The sequence below is a fragment of the Eretmochelys imbricata genome, chromosome 6 (genome assembly GCF_965152235.1).
Source record: "Eretmochelys imbricata isolate rEreImb1 chromosome 6, rEreImb1.hap1, whole genome shotgun sequence".
NCBI lineage: Eukaryota > Metazoa > Chordata > Testudines > Cheloniidae > Eretmochelys > Eretmochelys imbricata.
In genome coordinates, this window is record NC_135577.1 from 19,425,321 (window position 1) to 19,453,102 (window position 27,782).

The 27,782-nt window shown below is 57.0% G+C and overlaps 1 protein-coding gene across 1 annotated transcript in view; it reads left to right on the forward strand.

The window, feature by feature from the left end:
• The window catches only part of B4GALNT4 (beta-1,4-N-acetyl-galactosaminyltransferase 4), a 125,511-nt gene extending 115,067 nt beyond the window's left edge, over positions 1–10,444 (forward strand). Inside the window, exons 14-20 of the mRNA XM_077819861.1 lie at positions 1,438–2,755; positions 3,217–3,524; positions 4,185–4,338; positions 6,135–6,207; positions 6,331–6,484; positions 9,442–9,568; positions 10,330–10,444. Of these exons, the coding sequence (XP_077675987.1) occupies positions 1,438–2,755; positions 3,217–3,524; positions 4,185–4,338; positions 6,135–6,207; positions 6,331–6,484; positions 9,442–9,568; positions 10,330–10,444 (2,249 nt within the window). The remainder of the gene's footprint in view (positions 1–1,437; positions 2,756–3,216; positions 3,525–4,184; positions 4,339–6,134; positions 6,208–6,330; positions 6,485–9,441; positions 9,569–10,329) is intronic.
• The last annotated feature ends 17,338 nt before the right edge of the window (positions 10,445–27,782 follow it).

The following is a 27,782-nucleotide window of genomic DNA, read 5'->3' on the forward strand; positions in this document are numbered from 1 at the left end:
AGTCTGATCTCCTGCAGATCGCAGGCCACAGAACCTCACCCACCCACTCCTGCAATAGCCCCTAGCCTCTGGCTGAGATCCAGAAGTCCTCAAATCTTGATTTAAAGCTTTCAATTACTGACAATCCACCATTTACTCTAGTTCAAACCAGCAAGTGACCCATGCCCCAGGCTGCAGAGGAAGGTTAAACCCTGCTCCCCATGCCAATCTGACCTGAGGGAAAATTCCTTCCTGACCCCAAATATGGTGATCAGTTAGACCCAGAGCATGTGAGTGAGACCCACCAGCCAGACACCTGGGAAAGAATTCCCTGTAGTAACTCAGAGCCCTCCCCATCTAACCTTTCACATGTGCCCATGGGGGGGTGCGAGGGCTAGTTCATTAGCTTGTGGAAACATCTTTCAGATCCTCTGCTGGAAAGACTGAAACACCATTGCAGTTATTTAGTCCAGTAGCGAAATCAAGACTCTCTCCCTTGGTGATGGGGTTGAAACAAGGGAACGGAGCCGACACATCAGAGTTGCTGCCAGTCAATCCAAGAACCAGAGATTGATACCGCTGACAAATGGACACAGTATTAGTTGTTGTTATGATTTATTACTTGTCTTAGGGGAGGCCCCACCTATGTTCAGGGTGTGCTGGGTGCTGTCCGTACACCTAGTGAGACAGTCGCTGCCCCAGTGAACTTACTGTAAGCAGACCAATCAAGGGTCCAATCCCATATTCCTGGCTGATTTGGACATCTCAGGGTCACTTCTCTGGCCAATAAAACATACCTGAGTAATGCTAACAAATGAATAACACCTTGCTCTTCTCTAGCCCTATTCAGCGGGAGATCTCAAAGTGCTTCCCATTCTGTAATGTTTTCATCTCTGTGCAGCGGGGCAGTGCTCTTGTCGGGGAACGGAGGCTAAGTAACGTGCCCACGGTCACGCAGGGAGTCTGTGCTGGAGCAGGGAATTGCACGCGGGCCTCCCAAGTTCAAGGATAGCGCCGCAGCCACTGGACTGTCCTTCCTTGCCGTCCCAAGAAGGGGCTGGATCCTGAGCTCCTTTGTCAGCCAACTGAAGCCCAGGGACTGCAGGGTTTGGTGGAACGTGAGAACACAGTCCCACCTGTGCGGGTAGCTAGGCAGCCACCCCCTCCCCCCCCGATCATGTTCTCGCAGAGCCCCCACAGCAACCTGGCTGTTGGACACTGGCTGCCAGGATCAGTGCCTCCCTGCACGGGCTCCACGTTTTAGGATGCAGTAATAATTTGTCTGCTTTGCTAGCTGGGTGGGGTTTGATGGCCTGCAATGCGCATTGGCTCAGACTAGAGGGCCTGTTGGTCCCTTTTGGCCTGAAATGCTCTGGCTGTGAACCACTGCTGGGGGTTATTACACTGCAGGGATCTCATGTGTTTTTCTGGCCTACCCAAGGTGTGTTTGCTTTGCAGATTTCCTGGAAGAGGAGGAGGAAGGAGCAGACAGTCCTGAGCCCACAGACCCGCCTCCCGACGCCAAGGAGAAGAGCCCCAGGGGGCCGAGCCCACCCCAGGGCACTGGGACCAAAGGCAAAGAGATCCCTCTCGCTGCAAGGGATTACGGGGGCGACGTAGACTACTATGCTTTCCGCCACCACCAACAGCCAGTTCATGATGAGGGTGCTGCACCAGGGGAGCCGCAAACCCAGGATGTACGCAACCGGGCCAGCCGCAGCTCCGCGGCCACAGCCAGGGATTCCCAGGACTATGAGAACACTCCCCCTTTACGAGAGCAGGCCCTGGTACAGGGGCGCTCCCTCAGCTGGGTGCTCAAGGAGCCGGAACAGGCGAACGCCGGGGAGGAAGACGAGCTGGGGCTGCTGGCACCGTCAAGGAGGGGCAGTGTCCTAAAGCGCCAACCCCACCTCTCCGTGCCCATCTTTGGGGGCAAAGCGAAGCCACAGGGCCCAAGCAGGCTCCTGGTGCCCGTGGGGGAGAAGAAGGCTAAGAAGGAGGCCAAGAAGCCCCATGAGAAGGTGTATGTGACCCGGCTGCAGCCTGGCAAGCGCAAGACCACAGTGCAGGAGGCCACCTTCCCCAGTGTCTTCCTCTACCCTAAGCCACTCAGGAGGGTGCACCTGAACTCGAGGGCCCCCCAGAGGCGCTCCGCCCCCTCCACCAAGCTCCGCACCGTCCCTGGCCACAGGGTGCCCTGGCTCCCGGGCAACAGCTCCAGGGAGACGTATCCCTCCAAGAGGAAGAGCCCCAGGGCCAGCAGCAGGAAGTGGGAGCAGCTGTACAGGCAAGAGGACCCCAAGGCTGTGAGCGAGCGGAGGACACGGCCCAGCGTACAGCCGCCACCAGCTGAGGGGCTGTTCGGCAAGGAGGCCCTGGAGGTCCCCACCACCACCCCAGTCAGGACTGCGGCAGCGGCTGCCCTGGATTACAACTCCTCGGAGGCGGCCCTGTCAGCCGGGGTGCGGGTGACGTCCTTCCTGAGGATGTCGGAGGTGACTGCGTTGCAGCAGGAGGTCCCGGGCAAGGCCCAGGAGGAGGAGGAGGAGGAGCTGTCGGACTATAGCTACGAGAACTCGGAGCTGCAGCCGAGCTGGCTGGAGGACTCCATCAACTGGCAGAGGACGTTCAGCGTCAGCTCGGTGGACTTTGAGCTCCTGCGCTCCGACTGGAATGACCTGCGCTGTAACGTCTCGGGCAACCTGCAGCTGAGCGAGAGCGAGGTGGTGGACGTGGTGGCCCAGTACATGGAGAAACTCAACGAGAAGAATGGGGGGTAGGGAGAGAAATCGGGGTCGGGGGGGGGGGGGGTACTGCGCTTCTGCAGGGCATGCCACATGGAGCTAGGCCCAGGGCTGCCACCAGGGCCAGGGGGACCAGTGGGGCTAAGCTCTGCCCAGTCTTGCCCCACCCTGGGCAGGCAAGAGAGCAGGGTGGTCTCCCTGGTCATCCAGCCTTGACTACACGCACGCCACTCCCCCAACAGGTCCTCAGCCCTGCACCTCCTGGGATGAGGGGGCACGCAGCCAGGAGCTTCCCCACCCTGCTCTCCCACACCACAGGGCCTCCCCTCTGGGAGGAGGGGGTGCTCTCCTGGCCTGGATGACACCTGGAAGGGTGGGAGCGGGGCTGCCCATTGTCCTTCAGCTAGCCAGGCGGTGGAGGGGTCCCTGGTGTGGGGTGGGGGCCTGGGCCTCGCCTGGGAAGGTGAGAGCATCGGCGCTGCCCTCCCTCCAGGATCTACACCCTGCTGCGCATAGTCAACGTGGAGAAGCGGCGAGACACAGCGCGGGGGAACCGGTACCTGCTGGAGCTGGAGCTGCTGGAGCGGGGCCAGAGGACCGTGCGGCTCTCGGAGTACGTCTACGTCCTGCTGCACCAGGGCAGGCCGGACGACAGCACCAAGGCCAACCCCGAGGGGCCCGCGCCCCTGGCCACAGAGCCCCAGCCCAGCCCCTGGAGCCTGCTCTACGGGAAGCCCATCCTGTGCCAACCCCTGCGGCTCAGCTGGAGGCAGGACGTCATGGTGCACTTCGTGGTGCCAGGTGAGGGAAAGGGGTGTTATCCGCACCCTCCTCCCAGGGACCAAAGGTCCTCCCAAGCTCCCACCTGCACCAGGACCTCTGGGGTCATTCAGAGCATTAGATGGGCCCAAAGCCCAGGCCCCAGTGGGTGGCGGTTGGCTGCGTGGGGCGCACGGGCTGTGGCAGCTCATGGGATCATCCGGGAGGCCTGGTCCCCTTGTGCACACAGGCCACATCTGCTCCTCCAGGGCTCCCCAGCAGCAGAGACTCAGGCCTGGTCTCTGCTAGGAAATTAGGTCAATATAACGACACCACTCGGGGGGACAAAAACCCAGCCCCCAAGCAACCCAGTTAAATCCACCTGGTACTTGGTGTGGAATGGTGTGTGTGTGGGGGGGGGTGGCACTTGGCCCTGGGAATGGGGAGTGGATCCCTGAGGTGCGGCTGGGGAGTCTGGCTCTTGGCCCTGGGGGCAGGGAGTCAATCCCTGGAGGGTGGCTGGGGGTCTAGCTCTTCACCATGGGGACGGGGAGTGGATCCCTGGGGAGTGGCTGGGGGTCTGGCTCTCACCCCAGGGGATGGGGAGTAGATCCCTGCGGGGGGGGTCTGGCTCTCAGCCCCGGGGCGGGGCGTGGATCCCTGAGGAAGGGCTGACCCAGGGGGTGTCTGCTTGTGTGGCAGTGAAGAACCAGGCACGCTGGGTTCAGCAGTTCATCGCGGACATGGCCGGCCTCTACTGGGACACCAAGGACACCAACTTCAATGTCATCCTGGTGGACTTTGAGAGTGAGGATATGGATGTGGAGAAGGCGCTGCGGGAAGCCCGGCTGCCTCGGTAACGGAGCGGGGAGCCCCAGAGCCCTTCCTTGCCGCTGTCCCTCCCCACCAGTGCCAAGCCCAGCACCTTCTCCTTGCCGCATCCCCAGCCCCACAGGAACGGGAGCCTGGGCCCAAGTGCCCCCCACCACTCCTGGCCTCATCTGTGGCAGACACGCACAGCAAAGCCCTCCAGCAGCTGGGCAAGGGAGTCCCAGGCAGCACGGAGGTGACGTCTCTCCTCCCTCCCGGAGTCCTTGCACGGCCCGAGGAGCTGAGCACAGAGCAGCAGCTTTGTTCCTGGTTTCCCTGGCGCTTGTGGAAGCCCGAGGCCCAGACGCTGTGTGGAACCGCACCCCGTGGTGCAGCAAAGCTGTTCCAGCAGCACGCCTGCTCCGGGGGGGGCTATCGCTGAGTGCCCTCCTCGCAATGAGCCTCCTCGTTCCACCCAGCCAACTGGGTCTGGTCTCTAGCATCCCTGGCCATGGCAGTGAGACTGCTGCTCACACACACACACACACACACTCTCGCTGCTGCTGTTGTTTGTGTCACAGGGGTGACCAGAGGCCCCCCTGAAGATCAGGGTCACATTGTGTCGGGGGGGGGCAGGGATAGCTCAGTGGTTTGAGCATTGGCCTGCTAAACCCAGGGTTGTGAATTCAATCCTTGAGGGGGCTGTAGCGGGATCTGGGGCAAAAATTGGGGATTGGCCCTGCTTTGAGCAGGGGGTTGGGCTAGATGACCTCCTGAGGTCCCTTCCAACCCTGAGATTCTAGGATTCGAGGTGCCATCCAAACAGGCGGATAGACACCATCCCTGCCCCAGTGAGTCTGCAGGCTGGCTGCTTGCGGCTGTACTCATCTATAGTGTCGTGCATGTCTCCAACCCCACTGCCCTCCCTTCTCCTGTGCCTTTAGCCCCCAGCATCTTGCACCCACAGGACGCATTGCCATCCACAGACCTGGCACAGCAATCGGGTTTTTTTTCTGGAGACAGCATCCCATAGGTGGAGTGTGCCCCCTGCTGACTGGCACTGAGATGAGCCATGACCGTGATTACCCAACGGATGTGGGAGGGGACACCCCTGAACCTTTCTGGGTATTGAGGGTCTGGTTGATTAAGGGGGGATCTGCCCTGCAGACTGATACTGCATCAGTGCGCAGCGGATGCTGCAGGTGATCTCGGAGCCAGGCAGGCTGCAAAGGGGCTAGCTGCTGTCCCCAAAGCCAGCTGGCTCAGCGGGCAAGCGGGGCCTTCGCGCTGGGTGGAGGAAGAAAGCCGTGTAGCTGCTAATAGTCTGTGCACAGAACCCCGTGGATGCCCTGCCTGGCTCCCCACACCCCCAGCCCATCTCTGGGCAGCCAGCGCTCCCTGTGCTCTCCCTCTTTGGAAAGCCGCTGCTACGCGAGTGTCCCCAGCAGTGGTCGGGGGGCGTGAGCCCACCTGACCATGAGTGTAACACAGCACCCCCAGGTGGGGGATGACATGGGGGGGGGTTAACCCGAGACCTTTCAATCTAGAAGCAAGAGCCTTTGCTGCCTGAGCTAAAGAACCGCAAGGCTGTAATGGACGCTCAACCGGGGGCTACCGGCTAGAGGGGGACAGAGAGTCACACTGTGTCAGCCTGCGAAAGGCTTCCTGGAGCTCAGCTGGGTTCCCTCGGCTCAGTGGCCCCTGGTACCCTCCAGACGATTCCCCGCCTGGAGACTCCCTGCGGTCGCTCAGCCCAGCAGTGCCCACTGAGCTCTGTCCCAACAAAGCCCACAGCTTGGCTCCCCTCTCCCTGCTGCCGCTGACTGTCCACGTTGTTCTCAGGTACCAGTACTTGAAGCGCACGGGGAACTTCGAGCGCTCGGCAGGGCTGCAGGCTGGGGTGGACTCCATCGAGGTGAGAGACGGCGGGAGGGCTCTGGCTCTCCAGAGCCGCTGGCCTTGTCCCGTCCTGCCCCCAGGGGCTTGCCGTGGGCTGTGCCCCCTGGTCACGGCCTCTCTCTGCTCTTGGTTCCCTCAGGACGGGCGCAGCATCGTGTTCCTGTGCGACCTGCACATCCACTTCCCCCTCAACATCCTGGACAGCATCCGCAAGCACTGCGTGGAGGGCAAGCTGGCCTACGCGCCCATCGTCATGAGGCTGGGCTGCGGGAGCTCTCCGCGGGACCCCAACGGTAACGCCCCCGCACACAGGTGCTCTCGCAGCGGGAAACGCACTGGGCTTTCGAATGCAGGGAGCCAGAGCCCCAGGAAGGGAGCTGCTAATGGACTGAGGCAGCTAGCGGTGCAGGGAGCGTGGCAAGGCTCCTGACGCAGCCACTCAGCCCGGTGCTGCTGAAACCTGTTATCTGAGCAGCCTGCTGCTACCTAAAGTCTGTTCCAGTCCTGGCCGGGTGCTTTAAGGAGCTGGGCTACGCTGGTGTTAGAAACTCAGCATCTTCCCTGCTCCTCCTTAAACCTGCACGTCCTTCCCCTCTGCGATTACTGCTATGCCCCAAGGCTGGGGGCCGGGGGGTGAGCTGGAATAATAATGCTGGGTGCTTCTTAAGGGAGGGTGGCGGACTACTCCTGGAGCCTTAACTAAGACTCACGCAGCCCCTGCAGGGAAAGTGTAGTGTCCCCCTTTCCAGTTACGGGGAGTGATCTGCTCAAGGCCTTACAGCGAGGCAGGAATTGAACCCAGAGTCCTGACTCCTGCTGTAAATCCGCCCAGCCCTGCCTCTTTAACTGACTCCGACCTCCCCAGCACTGGATTGTGCAGTCGCCCAATGAATGTGGAGGGGGGAGGCTGCTGGTTTGTTCAGATACAGTTTTCACCAGTAGGATTTGCTGTTGCTTTTCCCCTTGTCCAGTGTGTAGCTTAATCCAGCACATTGTGTTAAGAGAGGCACACAGAAGCTGAGCAGCACTGTGACGGGGCACCCTCCACCCCCATCATCTTTGCTCTCACACAGTCGGCTCAGAGACCTTCCTTTCGGAGAGACCATCATGTCGTTTATTTACAGAGCCTCCCCTCACCACCTTCTACATCTTCACGCAGCCGTACTGTGTACAGAGCCAGTTTTCCCAGGGCTGGGGGTGGGAAGAGGTCTACCCACACAGAGAGCTCCCTTTATCAGACCCAGCTTGCCTTGCCCTGCTCTGCCGTCCTGGGCTCTTTTATCCACTCTCCTTGTTAATGGGCTAATTAGATGGTTAGCTGCCCGGTCCCAATCTGATCTGGTAATCAGCAACTCCTCTTCTCGCTCAGGCTGTCCCCAGGAGCCTAACTGATTAAACAGTGACCAGAGTGCTCTGCCAGAACTCTGCCACAAGGACTAATAATCTTTGTCTCTTATCTAGCACTGGATCCCCTTAGATCTCACCGTGCTCTCCAGAGGAAGGGATCAGCTATCGTTTGACAGATGGGGAAACTGAGGCCCACCGGGGTGTGGTGATTTGCTTTGGGGATCATAACCATGCCTCTTGCTGGCTTTCAGGGCATAGTTCTAGCGTGCTAGCACGTTCCGATGCTGGTATTATTTATTTAGGCTCCGCTTCAGCAAGCCCCCAGTGCAGGAGCTTTAAGCACCCAAGTGCTTACTGACATCAGTGGCACTATTCATGTGTTTAGTTAGGCCCGCGCGTCAGCCCCGTGCTGACTGGGGGCCGCAGCGCTGTGGTTTTATACGGAGGTTGAAGCCTCTCTCGGAACAGAAAAATGAATCTCGGTCCCAAAGAGCTCGGAGTCATGAGCCTCTGTTTGACTTCAGACTGTCTGCAAATCGAGCCTCTTTAAAGTGTCTCCCATCGGGCATCCCAAGTTACTAGCCCCTTCTGAAATTCCTGGCCTAAATGCACAACCCAGCCCAGCCCTGGCACCGGGCGTGGTCATTGGTGCACAGAGACTCTCCGATCGGAGGTGTTCTTAGCGGCGATCCTGGGGGAGACAGAGGGGCTGGGCGTTTGTTGTTGGAGGGGGGCTGTTCTGAGCAAAGGGGGCACCTTGGTGGGAGACGTGGAGTGAGCAAAGGAGGCAACGGGGACAGTCCAGAGAGGGGTTGGGGCTGAGTTCGGGGAGCACAGGGGGGGACGAGCGGGGAGAGGGATGGAAGCAGCGCTGTGGCAGATGAGAAGCTGCCTTGACCGGACTGCAGGGTGGGTGGGTGGGGGACTGAGAAGCCTGCAGGATGGCAGGCAGCCTGTGTGTGCAGGGAGCCTGGCACTGGACCCCAACGTAGGGAGCAGCGGGTCAGCTGGTCAGCAGGCTGGAGCCACACAGCGGCCCTGCCCGCACGCAGGCTTCCTCAGCCTGTTTTGCCGCTACGCTCCCAGGGAGTTGCTTGGGGGGCAGGGCTCATCACCAGTAAAAATCCCAGCTGCTTGAGGTCTACCTGCCTCCTTCCCACATGGTTAGCTGCCCGGTCAGCTGCTCAGGGTCTGATTGGCAGTGGTTTCCTCCGGAGCCTCCCCTGGGGAGCTAGCTGGAGCAGTGCTCTCCCTCCTCTGTCCCCGCAGCACGCCTGCCCCTGCATGCTGGCTGGGAGCTGGGGGGCTGGTTTGGTCCCATGCCGTACGTTTGGCTGAGTGTGAGACAGCTCCTTTAAACTGGATCCCTCTGGATCTCGGCGGCTGCACTCTCAGGCGAGTGCCCGCTCTGGAAGAGAGCCGGCTGGGTGTTTAGTGCATGGCCAGCTTAGCCTTTCTCCTTCCACGGGGGTTGCATGCATGTAGCAGTGCCAGGCTGGATCCGACCCGCGGCCCACCCACATCAGCATCCTGCCTCTGACAGGGCCCAGCACCTGCTGCTTCAGAGGAAGGTGCAGCAGCCCCGCAGTGAGCAGTTAGCCGAGTGCCAGGACCCGCGAACTCAGGAGCTCGTGTGCAAGGATGGGACTGCAGCCCCACCTTCAGGGAGACCGGTTCCCTCTATGGGACCGGGATCAGAGGCCTCTCCGTGCTTGCGTGCCGCTGTTGGTTTCCAGCAGAGGGCAGCGTGGCTTCAAAGGATGGCAGAGCCCGGAGGAATCTCGGTGCTACCGCCTGGCTGGGCTTTGGAGCAGCCCCGCTCCTTGGCCTCCCCTCCCCTCTTGCAGGGAGCCCCCTTCCCGCCTGAGACCTAGCGAGTCACCTCTCTTCCCTCCTTCCTCAGGCTACTGGGAGGTGAATGGGTTCGGCCTCTTTGGGATCTACAAGTCGGACTTTGACCGCGTCGGGGGCATGAACACGGAGGAGTTCCGAGACCGCTGGGGCGGGGAGGACTGGGAGCTGCTGGACAGGTACGGCTGGTGGGGCCTCCCGCCCAGCGCCTCTTCCCTGCCAGGGGGAGCTGCGTGCTGGCTGGGCATGGAGACTGGCCTAATGCCCTCCAGACACACGTGGCTGATTCAGGGACCTGGGAGAGAAGATGCTGAGGGGGCGGGGGGATTAACCCCTCTGAGGCCCTATGAGTCTGAGGGGCTTTTTCGTGGTACCCCACAATGGAGGGGGGCTGCAGGGTGTTTCTCGGTATAGAGCTTGGCGTGGGCAGCCAGGAGCAGCCGGCGCACTAGCAGGAGAGACGGGACTTGTGTGGAACAAATCTGCTTGAAACATTTCCAGTACATTTTTCCTTTAAAAGGGGGGGAAATAGATTTGTGCTCTCCCCTTTTTTCCCTCCGCGCTGACATATAAATTACCCCGACGGCGGTGGGGAGGGCACAGCATCTGGAGACTTCGGAAAGGCCAAGTTGGGGCGTCCCTGGCTTTGTCAGAGGACTCCTTGGAGTCTCGGAGATGGACATTGTACTGAGTGGGGAGCGCTGACTGTACCAAAGAGAGCTTTCCTCCGACATGTTCCTGAGGTGTTTGAGCTCAATGGGTGTTAGCAAGCACAGCCCCAAGGCCGTGCGCTTGTGACGCTGAATGAAAGCCTCTTCCTCTCTCAGGGAATCAGGTTTCACGCGCCTTTGAGGAACGGGGGGAAAAACCCCCAGAGGCTTTGCTGTGGCTGTGCCCTCTTCACCTCTGTCCTGAGCTTTGTCTCCCTCTCCCTGCGCAGGGTGCTGCAGAGCGGGCTGGAGGTGGACCGCTTGCGTCTCAGGAACTTTTACCATTACTACCACTCCAAACGCGGCATGTGGAACGCCCGCAGCAAGAAGGCGCCCAAGGACTAGGGCCTGGGCCCTGCTGCCAGCCACGCCCAGGGCTCCTCTGCACCCCGGGGCGGGAGGAGGCTGTTCAGCGAAGCCAGCTGCCTCGGCTCTGCCCCCTGGAGCCCACGCAGTCGTGGGAGTCGTCTCCAGGCCGCTGGCAGGGCCTCTAGACGCCACGCTGGAGCGAGAGGCCCTCGGAGCTGGGGATTTCTCCAGAGCTCTCTAAACAAACCGCAGTTACTTTGGGAGGGGGGGGTGGGGGGGAGATTGTGATTTTTCTTAAGGCTTCTAATTTCTTAGTGAGAAACCAGTTTATTAACTCATTAGCACTGAGGGTCAGGGATCCTGTCAGAGGGAGGGAGCCAACCAACCCCTCACGCTGCCCCCAGCCCCTCAGGGAGCGGGGCAGTAAAACAAGGCCTGGAGCAAACCCTACCGCTCAGCTGCAGTGTTGGGGCGGGAGGGGAGGAGGCAACGGCCCCAGTCCAGCTGCCCTGGGAACCGACACAGGATCCATCCCCTGGAGAGGAGGTGGAGAAGGTGCTTATCAGCCTGGCAGCCAGGTTTCCCTCCTGGGCCAGGCTCCCCGGGGCCAGCCCTGGTAAGCAACGCTGGGGAGGTGCCCAGGTTCACAGGGTGGCACACTTGCTTGCCTGTACCACTGCGGCACCCCTTGGGGGCAGCATGAGTCGCAGCGAGCTTCCATGCACCCCTCTTTGGTGTGGCCAGGAGAGGCAGAGCTCCCTGTTCCGTAGCGGGGCCGGGAGGCAAACGCACAGGGCATGTACTGTCCGTGCAGGGCTCCCTAGGGAGACGGGAACCTCGCTGGGTACTGGAGGACGTGCCTCCGCGGTGGCTCGTTGGACGAACATACTGCTTTGGGGAGGTCTGGGGGCAGGCGAGGGGCGGATCTGTGAGCAGGGCCTTGCAGCTCGCCGGCCCCGTGCCCTGTCGCACTCAGAAGGGGAGGAGTGAGTGAGGGGGTTAGTATGGTGCCGGTGCCTCGTGGCTCGCTGCCCCGTAACCTTCAGAGGCGGGTGCTGTGCCCTATGGGCCCCAAGCTCTCCAGTCAGGAAATCCCCCGGCCCCAGATCTGCAGTCAGCACACAGGTGGGATGCGACAACCCGGGCAGCTCCTGAAGCCGTTGGTGAGGTGGGCCCGAGGCAGAGCCGGGCGGAGCGGCTGATCCAGGCTCACTGTGCCTAGCTGCCCAGCAGCTGGGAGCTGTCCTACCCCTGGCTGGAGCCCAGATCCTCTCAACGGGCATCTCCTCATGAATCCGGCTGGGAGGGGCGTCCTCAGCGCGCCCCCGGGGGCAGTGTGGGAGATGAGCTACAAACCCACCTCTGTCCCCTTCTCTTCCATCCACGTCCAAAGGGCTCGTGTCCCACAGCTCAGCCCTTCTCGAGCACAGTGAGACGCTGCGGTTCCTGGGGGTGAGCCAGACAGCAGCTCAGGCTCAGGGCGCTGCTTCCTGGGCCTGGTCACGCTTGAGGGGGGAGGGAATGGGCTGGTAAATGCAGCACCCCGGAGAGATTCCTTGCCAAGCCATCCACTGCCTTCAGCCTCCCTCCCTCCCGCGCCAGGTCCCTGCTGGCCTGGTGCAGCGTGAAACCCGCTGCTGGCCCCTCCGCCAGGGAAGGGAGGGGATGGGTGGCGGGGAGCTCTGCTATGGGCGAAGGAGGTGGGGGGCAGGGGAAGGACACAGGGATGAAGCGCAGCCCCGGAGAGGCCGAACACTCTGCTACTTGGTGAACCTGAGCAAAGGCTAATGTCCCAATCCCAGCCCCGGTGTGGGGCTGGGGGGAGCAGCCAGTTGCCCAGCACAGGCTCACGGTCGTGGCAGGGTGAGGCTGGCCGCGTGACGCCTGCAAGAGGCTCAAGTGTTGTTGACATTCCCAGTGCAGCCCCTGAGGAGGGCTGGTCAGAGCCCGCTCCCCCGGGGGCTGAGACGTCCCCCCTGGGGAGGGCCCGAGGCAGGAATCGGAGCAGGGAGGGCGAGCAATGTTTCCAAGCTAATTTCTGTGAAATTATGAGGTAGGAAGCTGTTTTCAGGAGGTTATGTCTGTTTTGTTTTTTATTATTAAAAAATAAAAGGAATGTCTTGGTTGGGATTTCCCTTCCGTCTCTGCTTCCTTCCTTTGCAAACAGACCAGGGGGGCGGCAGGCACTCGGAGCAGCGTAAAGCCGGCCGCTGCTGCCACACAGCGAAAACACCAACTTCCAGCCGCTCTCCCCAGCTTGTCGCAGCCAGGCATAGTAACCTGCGGCGTGGGCAGTTAGCAGGGCTTGAAGCCTGGACCTTAAACACCAGCGCACAGCCTCCTGCTCCTGGATCTAACAGGAGAAGCCCTGGCACCGGCAGCAGTAGCAGGCAGTTATCCTCGGCCACGTCATGAGGCGGTACACAATTGACAGCCACGTTGACTGCAAGCCAGAAACCAGAGGCAGCCATGGCCTGCAGGCCCAGGGATCTCTGTGTGATTTCCCATGGGCAGCCATTGAGAACGTGGTGCTGAGCTATGGTGCGGCAGACGGTTCGCACTCCGACACCAGGGGGCTGGGCGCTTTGCAACCGCTGCTCGATTGGACTGGCTGGCTCGAAGGTATTGTTGCTATTTGCAGGGCTAGACAGAATGTGGTGTTCTCATTTGTATTAGAGTAGCCCAGTGGTTTTCAATCTTTTTTCATGCGTGGACCCCTCGAAACTTTTGAGTGGAGGTGCAGGCCCCTTTGGAAACCTTACAGAGAATCTGCAGCCCCGCCCCGGGATCCGCAGACCACAGGTTGAAAACCCCTGGAGTAGCGTGAGAAGCCCTAGCAAGACCTGGGGCCCCCGTGGGCCGGGCGCAGCGTGCACACAGGACAAAGGCAGCGCTCGCCCGGAAGCGTTTGCAGGCCTAGCCAGACCCGACAGGTGGCTGAAACAAACAAGCGGTGGCGGGGTGGGAGGGGGGGGGGGAATGCCAAGGTTACTAACATGGACCTGCCTCCCCATGGACTAGCCCAGAATGTGGCTCTGCTGGTCTCCCCAGGGAGCCTCAAGGAGGGGTTTGGAGGAGGCAGAAGGTGGGGGATTCACAGCTTTTCCTGGCGGGGCGGGGGGGGGGTGTGTGCATGACACAGGTGGGGTGGGAGGAAACAAGGAGGAGGATGGGCTTGTGGCTCTGGTGCTGGGCTGGAACTCAGGAGATCTGGCTTCAATTCCCAGCCCCACCCCAGGCTATCCAGATAAGTCTCTGAGGCCTTGTCTACATAGAAAAGCTTCGCTGGTGGAAACGAAGGGGTTAAACAGGTGAAGCTCCTGTGTGGCCACCCTGAGTGGTTTTATTTCCGTCAGCTTAAGTCAAATGGGAACAGGGATAAACTAACAACATCTGCAACAAGCCCCCCTTAAATTGCAATCAGTGTCCCCCCACAGGGGTTTAACTGAACCTGGGTGAGTGTGGGTAAAAATAGGGCCTACATCTCTCTGGGCCTCTGTCAAGGTTCCTTCCTCACTCTGAACTCTAGGGTACAGATGTGGGGACCTGCATGAAAGACCTCCTAAGCTTACTTTTAGCAGCTTAGGTTAAAACTTCCCCAAGGCACAAATTATTTTACCCTTGGATTTCCACTGCCACCACCAAACTTTATGTGGGTTCCTGAAAAAACGTAGTTTGGACACGTCTTTCCCCCCAGAATCCTCCCAACCCTTGCACCCCACTTCCTGGGGAAGGTTTGGTAAAAAGCCTCACCAATTTACATAGGTGACCACAGACCCAAACCCTTGGATTGTAGAACAATGAAAAAGCATTCAGTTTCTTAGAAGAAGACTTTTAATAGAAGTAAAAAGAAAAGAATCACCTCTGTAAAATCAGGATGGTGAATACCTTACAGGGTAATTAGATTCAAAACATAGAATCTAGGCAAAACTAGGCTGTCTAGGCAAAACCTTAAGTTACAGAAAAGACATACAGACAGGAATATTCATTCTATTCAGCACAGCTATTTTCTCAGCCATTTAAAGAAATCATAATCTAACACTTACCTAGCTAGATTACTTACTAAGTTCTAAGACTCCATTCCTGTTCTGTCCCCAGCAAAAGCATCACACAGACAGACACAGACCCTTTGTTTTTCTCCCTCCTCCCAGCTTTTGAAAGTATCTTGTCTCCTCATTGGTCATTGTGGTCAGGTGCCAGCGGGGTTACCTTTATCTTCTTAACCCTTTACAGGTGAGAGGATTTTTCCTCTGGCCAGGAGGGATTTTAAAGGGGTTTACCCTTCCCTTTATATTTATGACAGCCTCCGTCCCCCTTTGGAAATGGGGGTAACACTTCTCCCCTCCTTCTACCCGTTGTCTGTCTCCACCAGCTGGTCTGTGGAGCAGGAAGTGCCTTATGCTGTGTTTGTACAGCACCTCGCGCAGTTCGGCCTGTAGCCATCGCTCTGGAGCGGAGGTGAAGAGCGTGCTGAGGCAACTGCTCTGACAGGCTGGGAGTGGGGTTGGGATCTAGGTTCTCAGGTTCTGAGAAGGCAGCAAAGCAGAGTCGTGGACAAAAGGTACGTGTGCTAACAAATCCCTCAGTGTGGCCCTGGCAGGGTTTAACGGGTCCCTTCCTGGTGCCAAGGGGATGCAGCAGGTGCCCTGGGTGTGGCAGTGTTGGGCACAATCCTACTCCGAGGGAATTCAAATCAGCTGCCACCTGACCGTGTGCACATGGCGGGGAAATCACTGACTGGAGGCTAAGAGAAGGGCTTTGAGTCGGGGGGGTGGGGGAGGAGAGAGGGCTGCTTCTGATCCCATTTAGCACCAGTAAATTCACACCAGTTGGTTTCCCTGATGCACTGTTTGTAGATTAGTTATAACCCCACCGCATCAGTGAGTTTCACTCAGGGCTCTTCAGCTTCACAGGGCTTGAGGAAGCTTTAGCAACTCCCGGGAGGTATGGAAGTTACTCTGATCATCTCCATGTAACTGATGGATGCAGTGTTGTCCCCCTCCGCAATGGCCGCTGCTCATTCTGTTGCGTTTATTGGCAACCAAGGACAGGAGCCAGGAACAGAGCCCGGAGCAGAACCCCGCAGTTCCTAGTTCCTGCCCTGCCTCTCCCGCACTGCTCAGGTCTGCCTAGCTAGAGAGAGGAGCCTAGATGTCAATGTGCATTTCGGGGGAGAGGAGCTGGGACAGACTCAAACCGCCAAGCAACAGCGTCTCCCCATCCCCTTTTCCCCCTGCCCGTGGGGGCCTGAGCAGCTTGGGAGGTGGCAGTTAAAATCCTGCCGTGCTTCAGAGTGGCCCCAATGGCCTTTTAAACATGAATCCCGCAGCAGGGGGGGCAACGGGTTCCCCGTGCTGAGTCAGCCCGTGTGGGCTGGCAGGGGAGCCGCCCCTTGCACAGCCTCGCCCGCTGCGTGCTCCACCTCACCCCGGGGGCAGCGGGGAATGGGAGCGCTGACTAAACCTGTCCCAGGCCGCAACGTCTGCAACACCCCGCAACCCCGGGCAGGCCCCTAAGGCCGAGCGGAGACGGGCTGGGCTCCAGGGCTGGCAGAGCAGCCGTGCTGGGGTTAGCCTGGTGTGAGTGGGGGGGTCAGGTCCAACGTGAGCATGTGGCTCAGAGCACACATCCCTGCTGGGGCGAGATGACCGTGTGCTGTACCAGGGCTGCCTTTGCTCACAGGGAGTGTGAGTCCGGCTTCATCTCCTCTGACCCCCGCTGTGCAGAGAGGTGGGTGAGCATCTTCCATGCCCACGCATTGCCCTGAGACTTCTCCGAATGCGGGGGGCCCACGGGCATGAGGCAAAGCCGTGCTCCAGTGGATGAGTCCCAGGCACCCCCAAAGGGCAGCCAGTACCATGTGCCTCCAGCTTGTGATTTCGGTAGGGTCCGACATGCCCCTGGAACATGGCTGCCCGCCGGGGCAGATCCTGGCTTACACTGGGTCATATATTGTTTCAGCCCTGGAAACTGCTCACACATAGCAACTCTGAGCCACGGCCCTGCAGTGCTTTGTAAGCAGCGGCCTGAGCCTCCCCGGAAGCCATCTCAGGGTTACTGTCCCCATAACCAGACACACAGAGAAGGCAAGTGCCACTGTCAAGGCCCCCCAGCAAGTCACTGATAGCTCTGAGAACAGCACCACGGGTCCTGACTCCCAGCCCCCTGCGCCAGGTCCAGGGTGGGTGGCACCCTGATTCCCAGGGGTGTGACGAGAGTGACTCGGGTGCTTCAGGAAGACAGGCTTGTTCTACTAACCACGCTGACTGCCCTTAGCGTCCCGACAGCTCTGCACAGGCTGCTGGGCGGAGCAGGAGGCACGGTGCACAGGCTCCAGACTCCATTCGGCAGCAGGTTCAAAGGCAACCATGTCCGTGTGGGTTTCCTTGTCCATTCGCTCCAGCTGCTGCTGGTGAGAAGTTCCATCCTGTGGCCCGGGGCTGGGCTGAGAGCTCCCTCACTTACTGAGGGCGAGGGCAGAACCTGCAGGCTGCAGGGCTTGGCCTCAGACTGGCGAGGGCGAGGAAGAAAGTTCGCCTACAGGCAGGTGAATCCAGAACCATCTGTTGCAGTTTCTTGCATGTTGCTCGGTCAGTGTCAGAGACAGGATATTGGGCCGATGGTCTGATTCAGCCTGGCAGTGCCCGTGATCCTAACGTGTCCTGCTGCTATCGCTTTCTGTCACCGAGGGCCGCCAGCTGTGCTCCCGGCAGTACCGATGGGCTCCTCCTCCTTCCCTCCAGCTGCTGAGTTTCCTGCAGGGGCCAGTGGTACCACCTAACACTGAGCGCCAGGGCAGGTTGGACAATGGGGAAGCCGCTTCGGGACAAACTTCAAAATGTCCACGTTTTTTTCTTCTAAAATTGAGCCAATTTTTTTTTTTTGACATCTTTTACTAAACAGTTGCTGTCTGAAGTGTTGTTGTAGCCATGTTGGTCACAGGAGATGAGACAGACAAGACTGGTGGGCTCATATCGGTTATCCGACCATCCTCTGTTGGTGAGAGAGACAAGCTTTTGAGAGCTCTTCTTCGGGTCCGGAAAAAGCTGACGCACTCCGAGTTCCTTTCCCAGACCCGAAGAAGAGCCCCGGGAAGCTCGAAAGCTTGGCTCCACCACCAACAGAAATGTCGTTTGGCTGTTTCGAATGGAATTTTTCTGAAATTTCTATATTGATTTTATACTCCCGCACCCGTTTTGCCACTGACTGCAGTAGAAGGAACCAGGCCCGTTGCATTTTGCTTTGCTTTTTCATTTTCCCCTTTTGCCCCTCTGTTGCTTTGGCAAACTCTCTCCTCTTTGGAAAAGTTTTAGAGGATGGGAAAAGGGAAAATTGGGGGAGAGAGGCAGTACTTCCCTATCCCCCCCTCCGCAATGGCCGTTATTCATTCTGTTGCATTTACTGGCAACAAGGGACAGGGGGAGAAAACAGATGTTTCAAAATTTGATTATAATCAAAAATGAAATATTTCTAACAAGTAGAAGCTTTTCTAGTTTAGGGGGGGAAAGGCCATTAACGGATGGAAAAAAGTGTTGGAACCAAAGATGTCAAGCAGCTCTGGTTGGTGCTTGCACAGTTTCACGTGTTCAAAGCACTGCACAAATGTTGTGTGTTTGTATTGTGGTAGTGCCTAGGGGCCTTAGTCATGGATCAAGGCTCCGTGGTGCTTGGTGCTGCACAGAAAGACAGTCCCTGCCTCAGAGAGCTCAGCTACTTCACCCGCACCCCACCCAGTGCAGCAGAACAGGGGGTGCTCAGAGCTTTTCCAGAGTGGGCTGGGGTCACTACTTAATCTGTAATGAAAGAGGTGCTGGGGCTTAAGCAATTTTTTTACTTTTATAAGTGATGTGGCAAGCCCAGAGGTGCCAGGGCTTTGAACTGCCAAGCCTAGAGATGCCGGGGCTCAGCCCTGGCAAGTCCTGGCACACATTAAGCACTAGCTGTGGTTTTTACCTGAGAAGTTGTCTCAGGGACACCTCCTCTCTCCCTCTCGGTTGCACGTAGGCCACCTCCCATTCGCTGTCCTGCAGGCAATCGCACAAAGTGCTTTTGTGGAACAGTGCTATTAGACAAGCGTTTAATGTGGTGTTACATCCATGGCGTTTCCCCAGATCCTGGTGCTCCTCCCAGGCCGTAAATTAGGGGCTAACCCAAACCAGTGCCAGTGACAAGATAATGTGTAGCTGCTGCTGAGAGTGGGCGAGAGACCCTGACGTTGGGGAGCCACGTAGGAGGGACTCCCACTGACCCACATCCTCTCTCCTCCTTATTCATTGCAGAACCAGTCTGGGAAGCCTCTGTGCTCTTCTCCCAGCCCCTCTGAGCTGCCAGGGCGAGCCTAGGGGTGGGAGACCTTGCTGCAGCTCAGCCCAATGTGCTGGGGAACCGAGCTCTAATCCTGTAGCCGGAACCCTAAGTGTTAACTACCAAGATCGCCACTTAACAAGGCATGTCTGTGTCCGCTGGTAAAAGTGACCTGCAAAGAGAAACAAAAAACTGGGCTCATGCCCCTCTTTGGCTGCTTTGTTATATGGAGAAGGCCTAAAAAGCAGGGGGGGGGAATACATGGGAAAAGTCAAGCCCTGTCTCTCTGGTGACATTTCAAGAGCTGGGAGGGGGCAAGCTGAGCAACCGAGAGGGATTATCGAACTGTTTAAAACTTTTCTGTGTTTACCTTGTTTGTGTTACCACCCACGTCGTTCCAACACCCTGTCAGCCTCTCGGGGCAAAGCCTCTGTGGTAAAGTTTCAATGCCCTCTTCTCGACAGCCCTGAGACCTCCCAGACCTTCCCCAAAACCAGGAGATACAGCCCTAGATACTTCTAACATACGAACCCCACCAGGCAGAAATGATTCACTCTTCAGCCTTTTTTATTCATCAGCAAGCAGGCCAAAAGGGCACAAACACAGCTTGAGGGGGGTCCTTGGTGGCTGCTTTGAGCTGCTGTGTTTAGCAAAGCAAAGGAGAAGCAGCCCCAGCAAATTCCTCTTCCTGGCGCAGGGAAAGATGCTTCGCCAATGGGTTTCCTTCCGCGGGAGAAGAAGCGGTGCTGGGGGGGCCTCAGGGAAAAGGGGCCATGTGAGGATGGGGCCTCGGGGGGAATGGGTGGCATGAGGGCAGTGGCTTGGGGAGAAGGGGCAGAGCGGGGGCGGGGCCACAGTTCAGGCACCCACGCCCCCACCCCCCTTTTAAAGAGTGTCCATTGCTCCTGGCGTTGCTCAGGGGGATGGATCCCCCCGCCCCCAGTGGCGTAGCTAAGCCCATTTCAGTTTGTCGTGTGAAGCAAAGGGCTCCGCGTTGCCACGTCTGACTCCCTGTGTGGATCCCACCATTGCCTGTGGTGTGGGGGAAACTAACCCACAGAGAGAGGATCCAGCGCTCCGTAGGGTGCCAGGTCCTGGGGTCTCTTACTGCACCTTTGTACGGGGCCTAGGGCCGAGGGGGTCCTGCTGCATTATAAATATCGAATGACCTTTCAAGGGCATGGATCCCATCCCCGCCGTCCTTGGGGGACCGCCACACTGTAGTTCCCCAGCTGGAAATGAAGAGACCGGCCCGGAAAGCCCAGACCCAGGGCAGAGCTGAGCCAGCTGATGAGGATGTGACAAGCCCCTACCTGGGGTTTGGGTGGGGATGGAGAATGCAGACGGGGGTGGAGGGAGTAGTGGATTGATGGGCGGGGGTAGAGAGGAGACGAATGAATTAGTAAGAGTTGGGGGAACGGGACAGACTGGTGTCTGAGCAGAGAGAATATGGAATTGAATTGAAGGGTGTCGGGAATGCAGCATTGCTGGGTGTAGGGGGTGAAGTGGTTTGCAGGGCCCATCCACACCCATTCCTCCTCTGTTTCTGCCTGATGTGGGAGAAGGGAAGTGAGGATACCTCTCTGCCTGTGACACCCAGACACAGGTCCAGACTTGATGAGAGGAGTTGGAGCCTCCCCCTGAGGCCAGGGACTCCACCCAGCCACACCCACCACATCTGCCTCTCACTTGCCAGCAGAGCTGGAACAGCTTGGGGGTTAATCACAGAAATGCAGGGTTGGAAGGGCCTGCAAGAGGATATCAGATCCAGCTCCCCACACTGAGGCAGGACCAAATAAACCTAGCCCATCCTGGACAGGTGTTTGTCCAACTTCTTCTTTAAAACCCCAATGATGGGGAGTCCACAGCCTCCCTTGGAAGCCTATTCCAGAGCTCAACTGCCCTGATCGTTACAAAGCTTTTCCTAATATCTAACCTAAGTCTCCCTTGCTGAAGATTAAGCCTATTACTTGTCATCCTACCTTCAGTGGACAGGGAGATCAATTGATCCCCATACTCTTTATAACAGCCTTTAACACATCTGAAGGCTGTTAGCCGGTCCCTGCTCAGTCTTCTTTCTCAAGACAAAATACTTCCAGGTTTTTTAACTTGCCTCATAGCTCAGGTTTTCTAAACCTTTTATCAATTTTGTTGCTCTCCTCTGGACTCTCTCCAGTTTATCCAAATCTTTCCTTAAGTGTGGTGCACAGCACTGGACACAGCACTCCAGCTGAGGCCCCACCAGTGCCAAGTCGAGCAGGACAATTACCTCCCACATCTTCCATATGACACCCCTGTAAACACACCACACCCCAGATTCACAACTGCATTGTGTTGTTGATTCATTTTTAACTTGTCATCCATTGTAACCCCCAGATCTGTTTCTGCAGTACTGGCCACCTAGCCAGTTACTCCCTACCTTGTAGTCATGCACTTGATTTTGCTGTCCTACATCCAGTACTTTGCATTTGTCATTGGTGAATCTCATCTTGCTGATTTCACAAAATTTCTCCAATTTGTTAAGGTCCTTTTGAATTCGAAGCCCGTCCTCCAAAGTGGTAGCAATCCCTGCCAGCTTGGTGTTATCTGCAAATTTTATGAGCATCCTCTCCACTCCAGTATCCAAGTCACTAATGAAAAGATTGACTAGTACCACACTCAGGACCGACTGCTGGGAGACCTTGGTAGATACCTGTCCATGGTGAAGCATCTCATTTGCCATGGCTAGAAACCTGAATGCACCATGTTCCGGGTGAGGGTGGGGGTAGAAGTGGGAGGATGTACTGGTTCAGAGAGAGATGCTTTGTCCCCGCCCTCAATAATGGGGTCAGTCCTCCACGGGCTGCATGGGGAGGGCAGACGTGGCCTCATCAAAGAGGGAGTCACATCACAGAGTAATGTGGGCTCACCACGTGACACAACACACACTGTACCACATGGCCTCACAAAGCAGGTATTTGTTCCTGTGGCTCCCTGGCCCAGCATGACTGGAGTCCCCCAATGTACTGCCCACTGTAGGAGACAGGGACACTCCCCACTGAACCTCCCAGGCTGTTAGACCCTACACCCCCCATTCGCAGCCCCAATGCAGCCAAATGGGAATTCCTGCTTCCCCCCCCCCACCCACTCCAGCAGGGAGGGAATATCTCCAGTGGTGGGAGGGTGTGTGTGTGTTCTGGCCTTTTTCTGGAAGGATGGCAAAGGCCATCTGTGATGCTTTACCTCACAGTGTAGCAGCCACAAAGGGGTTAATGGATGGACCAGTTACTTCCTCAGTGGCGGTCTGGCAACAGCTGGGATAAAAGGCCAGGGCTCAGGCAGGGAGTAAGTGGCTGCTAGCAGCTATGGACAGGAGTCAGCAGGTGCTTGGCCAAGGACCAGAGGCTTGTCCTGGGCACAAACAAAGGGGACATTTCTTTCCCTCCTACCCTATGCGGTGTGGGGGACAAGGCCAGCCTTCCGGATGCTCGCACTGTCAGGTCTTGGAGAGACTCTTCTACAGGGTCAAGGAGCAGGTGCCTGGGCTCTTAACGGGCTGGGATATCATCATAAAGGTAGGCAAAGAATACATGGGATGGGGGAACCGAGTCACTCGCCCAAGATCTCAGTGTCAGAGCCAGGATTAGAAGTCCTGGCTCCTAGACTCTAACCACCGGACCAGGCTGCCTCTGCACTTGTATTGCAAGGGGTCTGCTAGTCACCTCATTCCAGCACATTCCTCACTTTCTCCTACTAGCTACAGTTCATAGCCAGGCTTAGCTCCTCTTGGCAAACTGCCATCCACCAGGTGTGATGAGCCCCCTCCGCCCTGCTCAGCAAACTCCCTTTCCAAGCGTTCCCCCTTTGCATCTTACCCCCAGCCCCTCCCCCAGCTCTGCCCTGGCATGGCTGTCCACTGCACCTGGGGACGGTTCTGTTCCCACAGCAGCCACACGCCGGGCTCCCTGCAGTGCAGAGCTCGTGTTCGGGGGCCTGCAGCGCTGCATGGGCGAGGAGGGATGGGGCAATTTGTCCCAGCCCTTATGTCCTGAGCATGTCCGGAGATCATGTAACAAGGACAAGGAGACACCAGCCCATTTCCTTTATGTCTGTCACAGCCTCTAAGAGCTGCCCCATGGGTGTTCTGCTAGCTGGGGCTGGGTGACGGGTCACTAGCTTTGTCCCAGGGAAAGAGGCAAGGAGGATTTCCCCCTTCCTCCTACTATCCTCTGGGGGTGCTTTAAACAAACTGGCCCTTGGCCAGCACCCCTTTCAAAGGGACACCCAGGGGACACGGAGGCTCCCTGGGCCTATGGCATCCTTTAGTCTCCCTTCTGCCACAGCCCTCCCCTCACCCCATGGCTGCCCACTGCAAGTGCTCAGAAGGTCAGCTCTGCCCTGATGTTGGTGCTGACATTACACAGCATCTCCCTAGCCCGCCTGGGTGATGGTCACCTGGTCAGTAGGTGAATGGCAGAGCTCTGGGGAAACCTTAGAGCATGGCTGGAAGCGGTTTGGTGAGCCGCTGTCTTCTGTACAAGTTACTCCTGACTCTATGCCCTAGAGTGGTGCCAGGGAGCACTGGGCTGGTGAAAGTGCCATCTTTTGATGAGCCACAAAGCTTTCGTCTCATTCGAGATATTTAAGCCTTGTCTAAATGTGAGCCCGTGACTCACTGACTTCAGAGGCGCTACCCGTGTGCTTGAAGTTCCATAAATGTGTAAGTGCCCCACTGACCTGCCGGCCTTTGCTTTTTTAGACACACTGCATCCAGAGACTCCACAAAGGCAGGCAAGTGTTGTGAGCCGCATTTTACAGAGCTGTGACCAGAACCCATGTTTCCGAGGCCAAAGCTTTCAAACATGGGTGAGCCGAAACCCATCCATAGCCACCAACATAAGTGACCTGATTTTCAAAGCTTCCGAGCAGACAACAGCTCCCATTGTCTAGGTTTACTCTGTCCTGCTCAGCACAGGGCGCTGGTCTTGATGACCTCTCCCAAGGTCCCTTCCAGTCATATGTTTCTGAGATTGTCTACACTGGAAGCCATGAGGGTTTGGCACAATTGGCAACCCTGTCACTTATTTAGGTGCCGAAGGATTTAGGAGCTGGATGTTAGTCCCCATTTTTGAAAATCTTGGCTGAGATCTTTTGGATTTAAACTCAGGAAGAGCTTTCTTCTTCTCAGAGGAAAGTAATAACTAGACAAGCTGCAAAGGGACAGACCTGGGCAAAATAAAAATTGTTTGTGAAAGTTGGGGAAAATGTTGAAGATGGTTTTGTTCCTGTGGTTTTTGAAATTGGCTTTTTCTAAATTTCCTCAGACTTTTCTCATTGACATTTTTTCACATTTAAAATTAGAATGTTCTAAAACACATTTTCAACTCTTCATAATCAAAATGGCCTCGTCCAAAAAATAACAATTTTTTTAAAAAGCACCATGTGACTAAGGTGACCAGTCAAAACTGCAAATGATTAAATGAAACTAAATTCTTGAAAAATGGAAAATTCCAAGAAAATTGAAACATTTTTGTAAAAACTTATTTTTAAATGCCATTTTATATATTATCTTTAAAATGCTATTAGAAAAATGACGACAGCTGTATTATAAGGGAGGTTGCAGTATTGCCATCAAAAAGCTAATTAAGCATAGGCTAGACGCTCACCTATTAGGGACCAGATGGTTTCATCACAGCCTGCTCTTCCACAGAGCAGCATATCACAGGACCAAGTGATCACCAGGGACCTGGGAGGGACGGAAGCTCCCTTGTATAACAAAGGCTAATGATGGGGTGTCATTTGGGACCCAGCCCACTCCTAGCACTGAGGAATAAATGGTGCCATGAAGGCCGGTAATGATCCCATGAGGAAGTAGTCGGTGTGACAAAGATGTAATTGGCCAGGGAGGGGAAGCTGTAGTTGGCCAGGGAGGGAAAACCCATTTTGCCTAATTTCAAGGCCACTCAGAAGTCACTGGGTTGGGAAGTTGAGATGGAATGTGAGCATTATTGCTTCCACCTAGGAGGCCCTGCAGGGAAAAGGGGGAGAGAGAAAGGTCTGGGGTATAGACCATGTAAAAATGAGAGTGTAGATGTGAGGGTCTTCAAGCATCTCAGCCAGGTGGGTGAGTATCACTATCCCCAGGACAAGCCCCTGGAGTGCAAACTGGGCACTCCATGGGCTTAAATGACCAGCCCGGACATCAATGAGGCTGCACCGCTTTGCCCCAGCTGAGGATCTGGCCCCAGCCAGGAGTTTGTTTCGCAAGCAAGTCTCCCGTGGAGTTTAAGTTGCAGGAAGAAAAGGTTCCAGGGCTCAGCCTAGTGTTTGGGATCCCAAACAGAACATAGTAATTCAAAGGGGCCGCAAAGCCTGCAGCTCAGTAGGGTTGTTTGTTCCCGTCTCGGTAGCGGTGAAAAGTCTGCCTTGGATTTGCAAGAGACGATGGGGTTCTGCATGGGAGACCACTCCAGAGTCGTTTTACCTGCAGCTTATGAAACCCTCTTACTATTGACTCACTGCTGGTGCTTTGCCAGGCTGTTCCAGCCCCAGCGACAGGATATTCGTATAGATCACCTTACCGGAATGGATGTAGAATCGGAGGTGCCGTCTTTCCTCTCCTTAGACTTTCACATGAGCGACGGGTGCCAGACTGACAGCTTTGAGACTGAGCCTCCCTATTTCTCTGTAGGCCAGCTCCAGCCAGGGAGGGGCAGTGTTGGCTCCCCCCTCTCCCCGCTCCCCCCCCCCCCGCTGCCTGGCCTCCACCCGGACCTGCAGGGGCAGCGTGGGAAGGAGCTCAGGCTTGCTCTGACAAGATGAGGTGTTCTGTGATGAGGCCACCAGGACACCAGGCACTGGACTGTGGTCCCATCACACAGGCCAGCAAAGAACCAGCCGATGGATGGTAAAATCATTCCTCATGCCCAGGCTGAGCTGAACTTGGACCACGGACCGAGCAGCGAAAGGCCCCATAGCCCAGCACTCCCCTGTGCAATGTGAATCTGGAGCCCTTGCCCTAAGCATGGCCTTCCTCAGCACAGCGCCCTGCCCTTTGGTCCCTCTGCTTAGCAGGGCTCCCCCCGGAGGGGCAGAGGGACAGGGAGTGAAAAGGGGAGAGGGCAGTGCAAGGGGAGAGGGCAGGGAAGGGGTGTCTTAGTGTCCGTCACAGTCTGACAGTTCCAATCGCCACTTTGTACTCAGAACCTACTCGCCAGGCCCCCGGGCAGCAGTCAGTGAGGCCGTGTGGCCCTTGGGTAGGAGCACAGCTACTGTCAATAGTAATCACTGATACTCTGGTAGCCCCCAGCCCATTGCGCTGGGTGCTGCACAAACCCAGACAGACAATCCCCTGCCCCAGGGGGGTTAGGATCTGAAAAGGGCAGGCAGGTGGAGGACTGGGGATGGGCTAAAACCAAACCTGGCGGGAGGTCATTTCGGTGAATTCTTGCAGCTGCCAAACACACCAGAGTCCCAATGGGTACACGTCGCCCCGTGAAGTTGGCTAACCTGGCTGCCTGCTGGGGTGGCCTGGCTTGGCCTCAGTGTCAGGTTTGGCAGGTGTGGGTTGTAGTCTAAACTCTTAGGCTAAGTCGATGAGCACGGTGCGGCCAGGCCCAGTCTGCACGTGCGCTGCACCATTCCTGACCCCTGCTCTCAGCACGAGGTAATGTTTCTAGTGTAAGCCAAGCCCCAGTAATGGGCACATGGGAATACTCCTCCCTTGGGATCTCTCCAGTCCCTCCTCTGCAGGAATACTGGGACAATCTCACAAGCTGCATGTATAATGCTGACAGACCCTAGTCAGCAGCAGGCGGGATCGAACCTGGGAACTTAGTGCGTGAGCCTCTACTGCATGAGCTAAAAGCCAACTGGCTGTTAGCTACGGCTGTAGAGCAGATTCATTTTATCTCTTTTTTAGGTGGTCTTGGTGCCACTAGATGGGACAAAACACCACACCCAGGAGGTGTGTGGGTTACACTTGCATCTAAGCTACCTCCTTCCGAACCCCAGCCAAGAGGAGCCCTGCTGCCTGGCAGAGGGCACTGATATGAGAAGGCTGGCTCCTCCTTCGTGTCTCTGCCGACAGGTCTCTTTCAAGCAGGCCCTTTCGGGGGCATGCCACAAGTTGGACTCGTTTCAAAGGTGGCTTCTCTTGCGTTGTGCCACGTACACCGGCTCCGTCCCGGCTACACGGCGCCCCTCCGCTCCGGGGGCTCCATCCCTGGTGCTCCTTTGCAGCTGGGCATCGTCTTCTCTTGTCCAGAATGTAGGAGTCCCAGCGTTTGTGTGACCCTATCGCACACACCCACCCTGCCTGGCTTACCTTGGGCAGCCTATATGCCAGCAGGCTTCTTGGAAAGCCCGCAGCATCACAGGCCCTGGCAATACCTGATGCCTCCTCCATAAACTGAGTTCCAGCATCACCCCGCCCACTGGCAGGAGCTTCTCTGTTGTTGGGCTGGGCCATCACTGCAGCCTCCAAGCGCTTCCCAGGGAAACAGCTGTCCTCTTGGTCACCAGCAGGGACTGAACTGAGCCGAGGACATGGGTGGCTACAGCTTGAGCTAAGGGACTAACCCTTCTAGCTGGGAGCAACGAGACTGCAGTCTGCTGTGGCTGGGGGCACAGAAAGGGATTCACAACGCAGCGAACAGTGGGTTACACCCAGTAAACTGGCTCTGGTTCCTGGGGGATCAGCAGGCCCGTCTAGCTGGCTCCGTTGCCTGGTGGTTCCCTCCAGTACATTGTGCAGTGTGTATTTACCTTTCCCCTCCACTCCCATGGCCCGGCGTCAGCCCCCTTCATTTGTTTGACCATTAGGAGGGTGGAAATGCTCATGGGGTTATTGCTCTGTAGCTTTGTGCACCCCAAGCACCTGGGTGGGGGCAAGGGCTGCTATCCAAAGACATTGGTAGCAATAACCATGCTCATTCGTCTTGGGGAGGGTTTGGTTCCTCCAGAAGCCAATTCAGAGGGCTGGCTAGGTGAATGCCCCAAACTGGTCTGGCATGTTTAAACACGCTTAGATGTCTTCAAACAGCTCCCAATTAATCCCATACATGCAAATATGCTCCTATGAATAATTAGT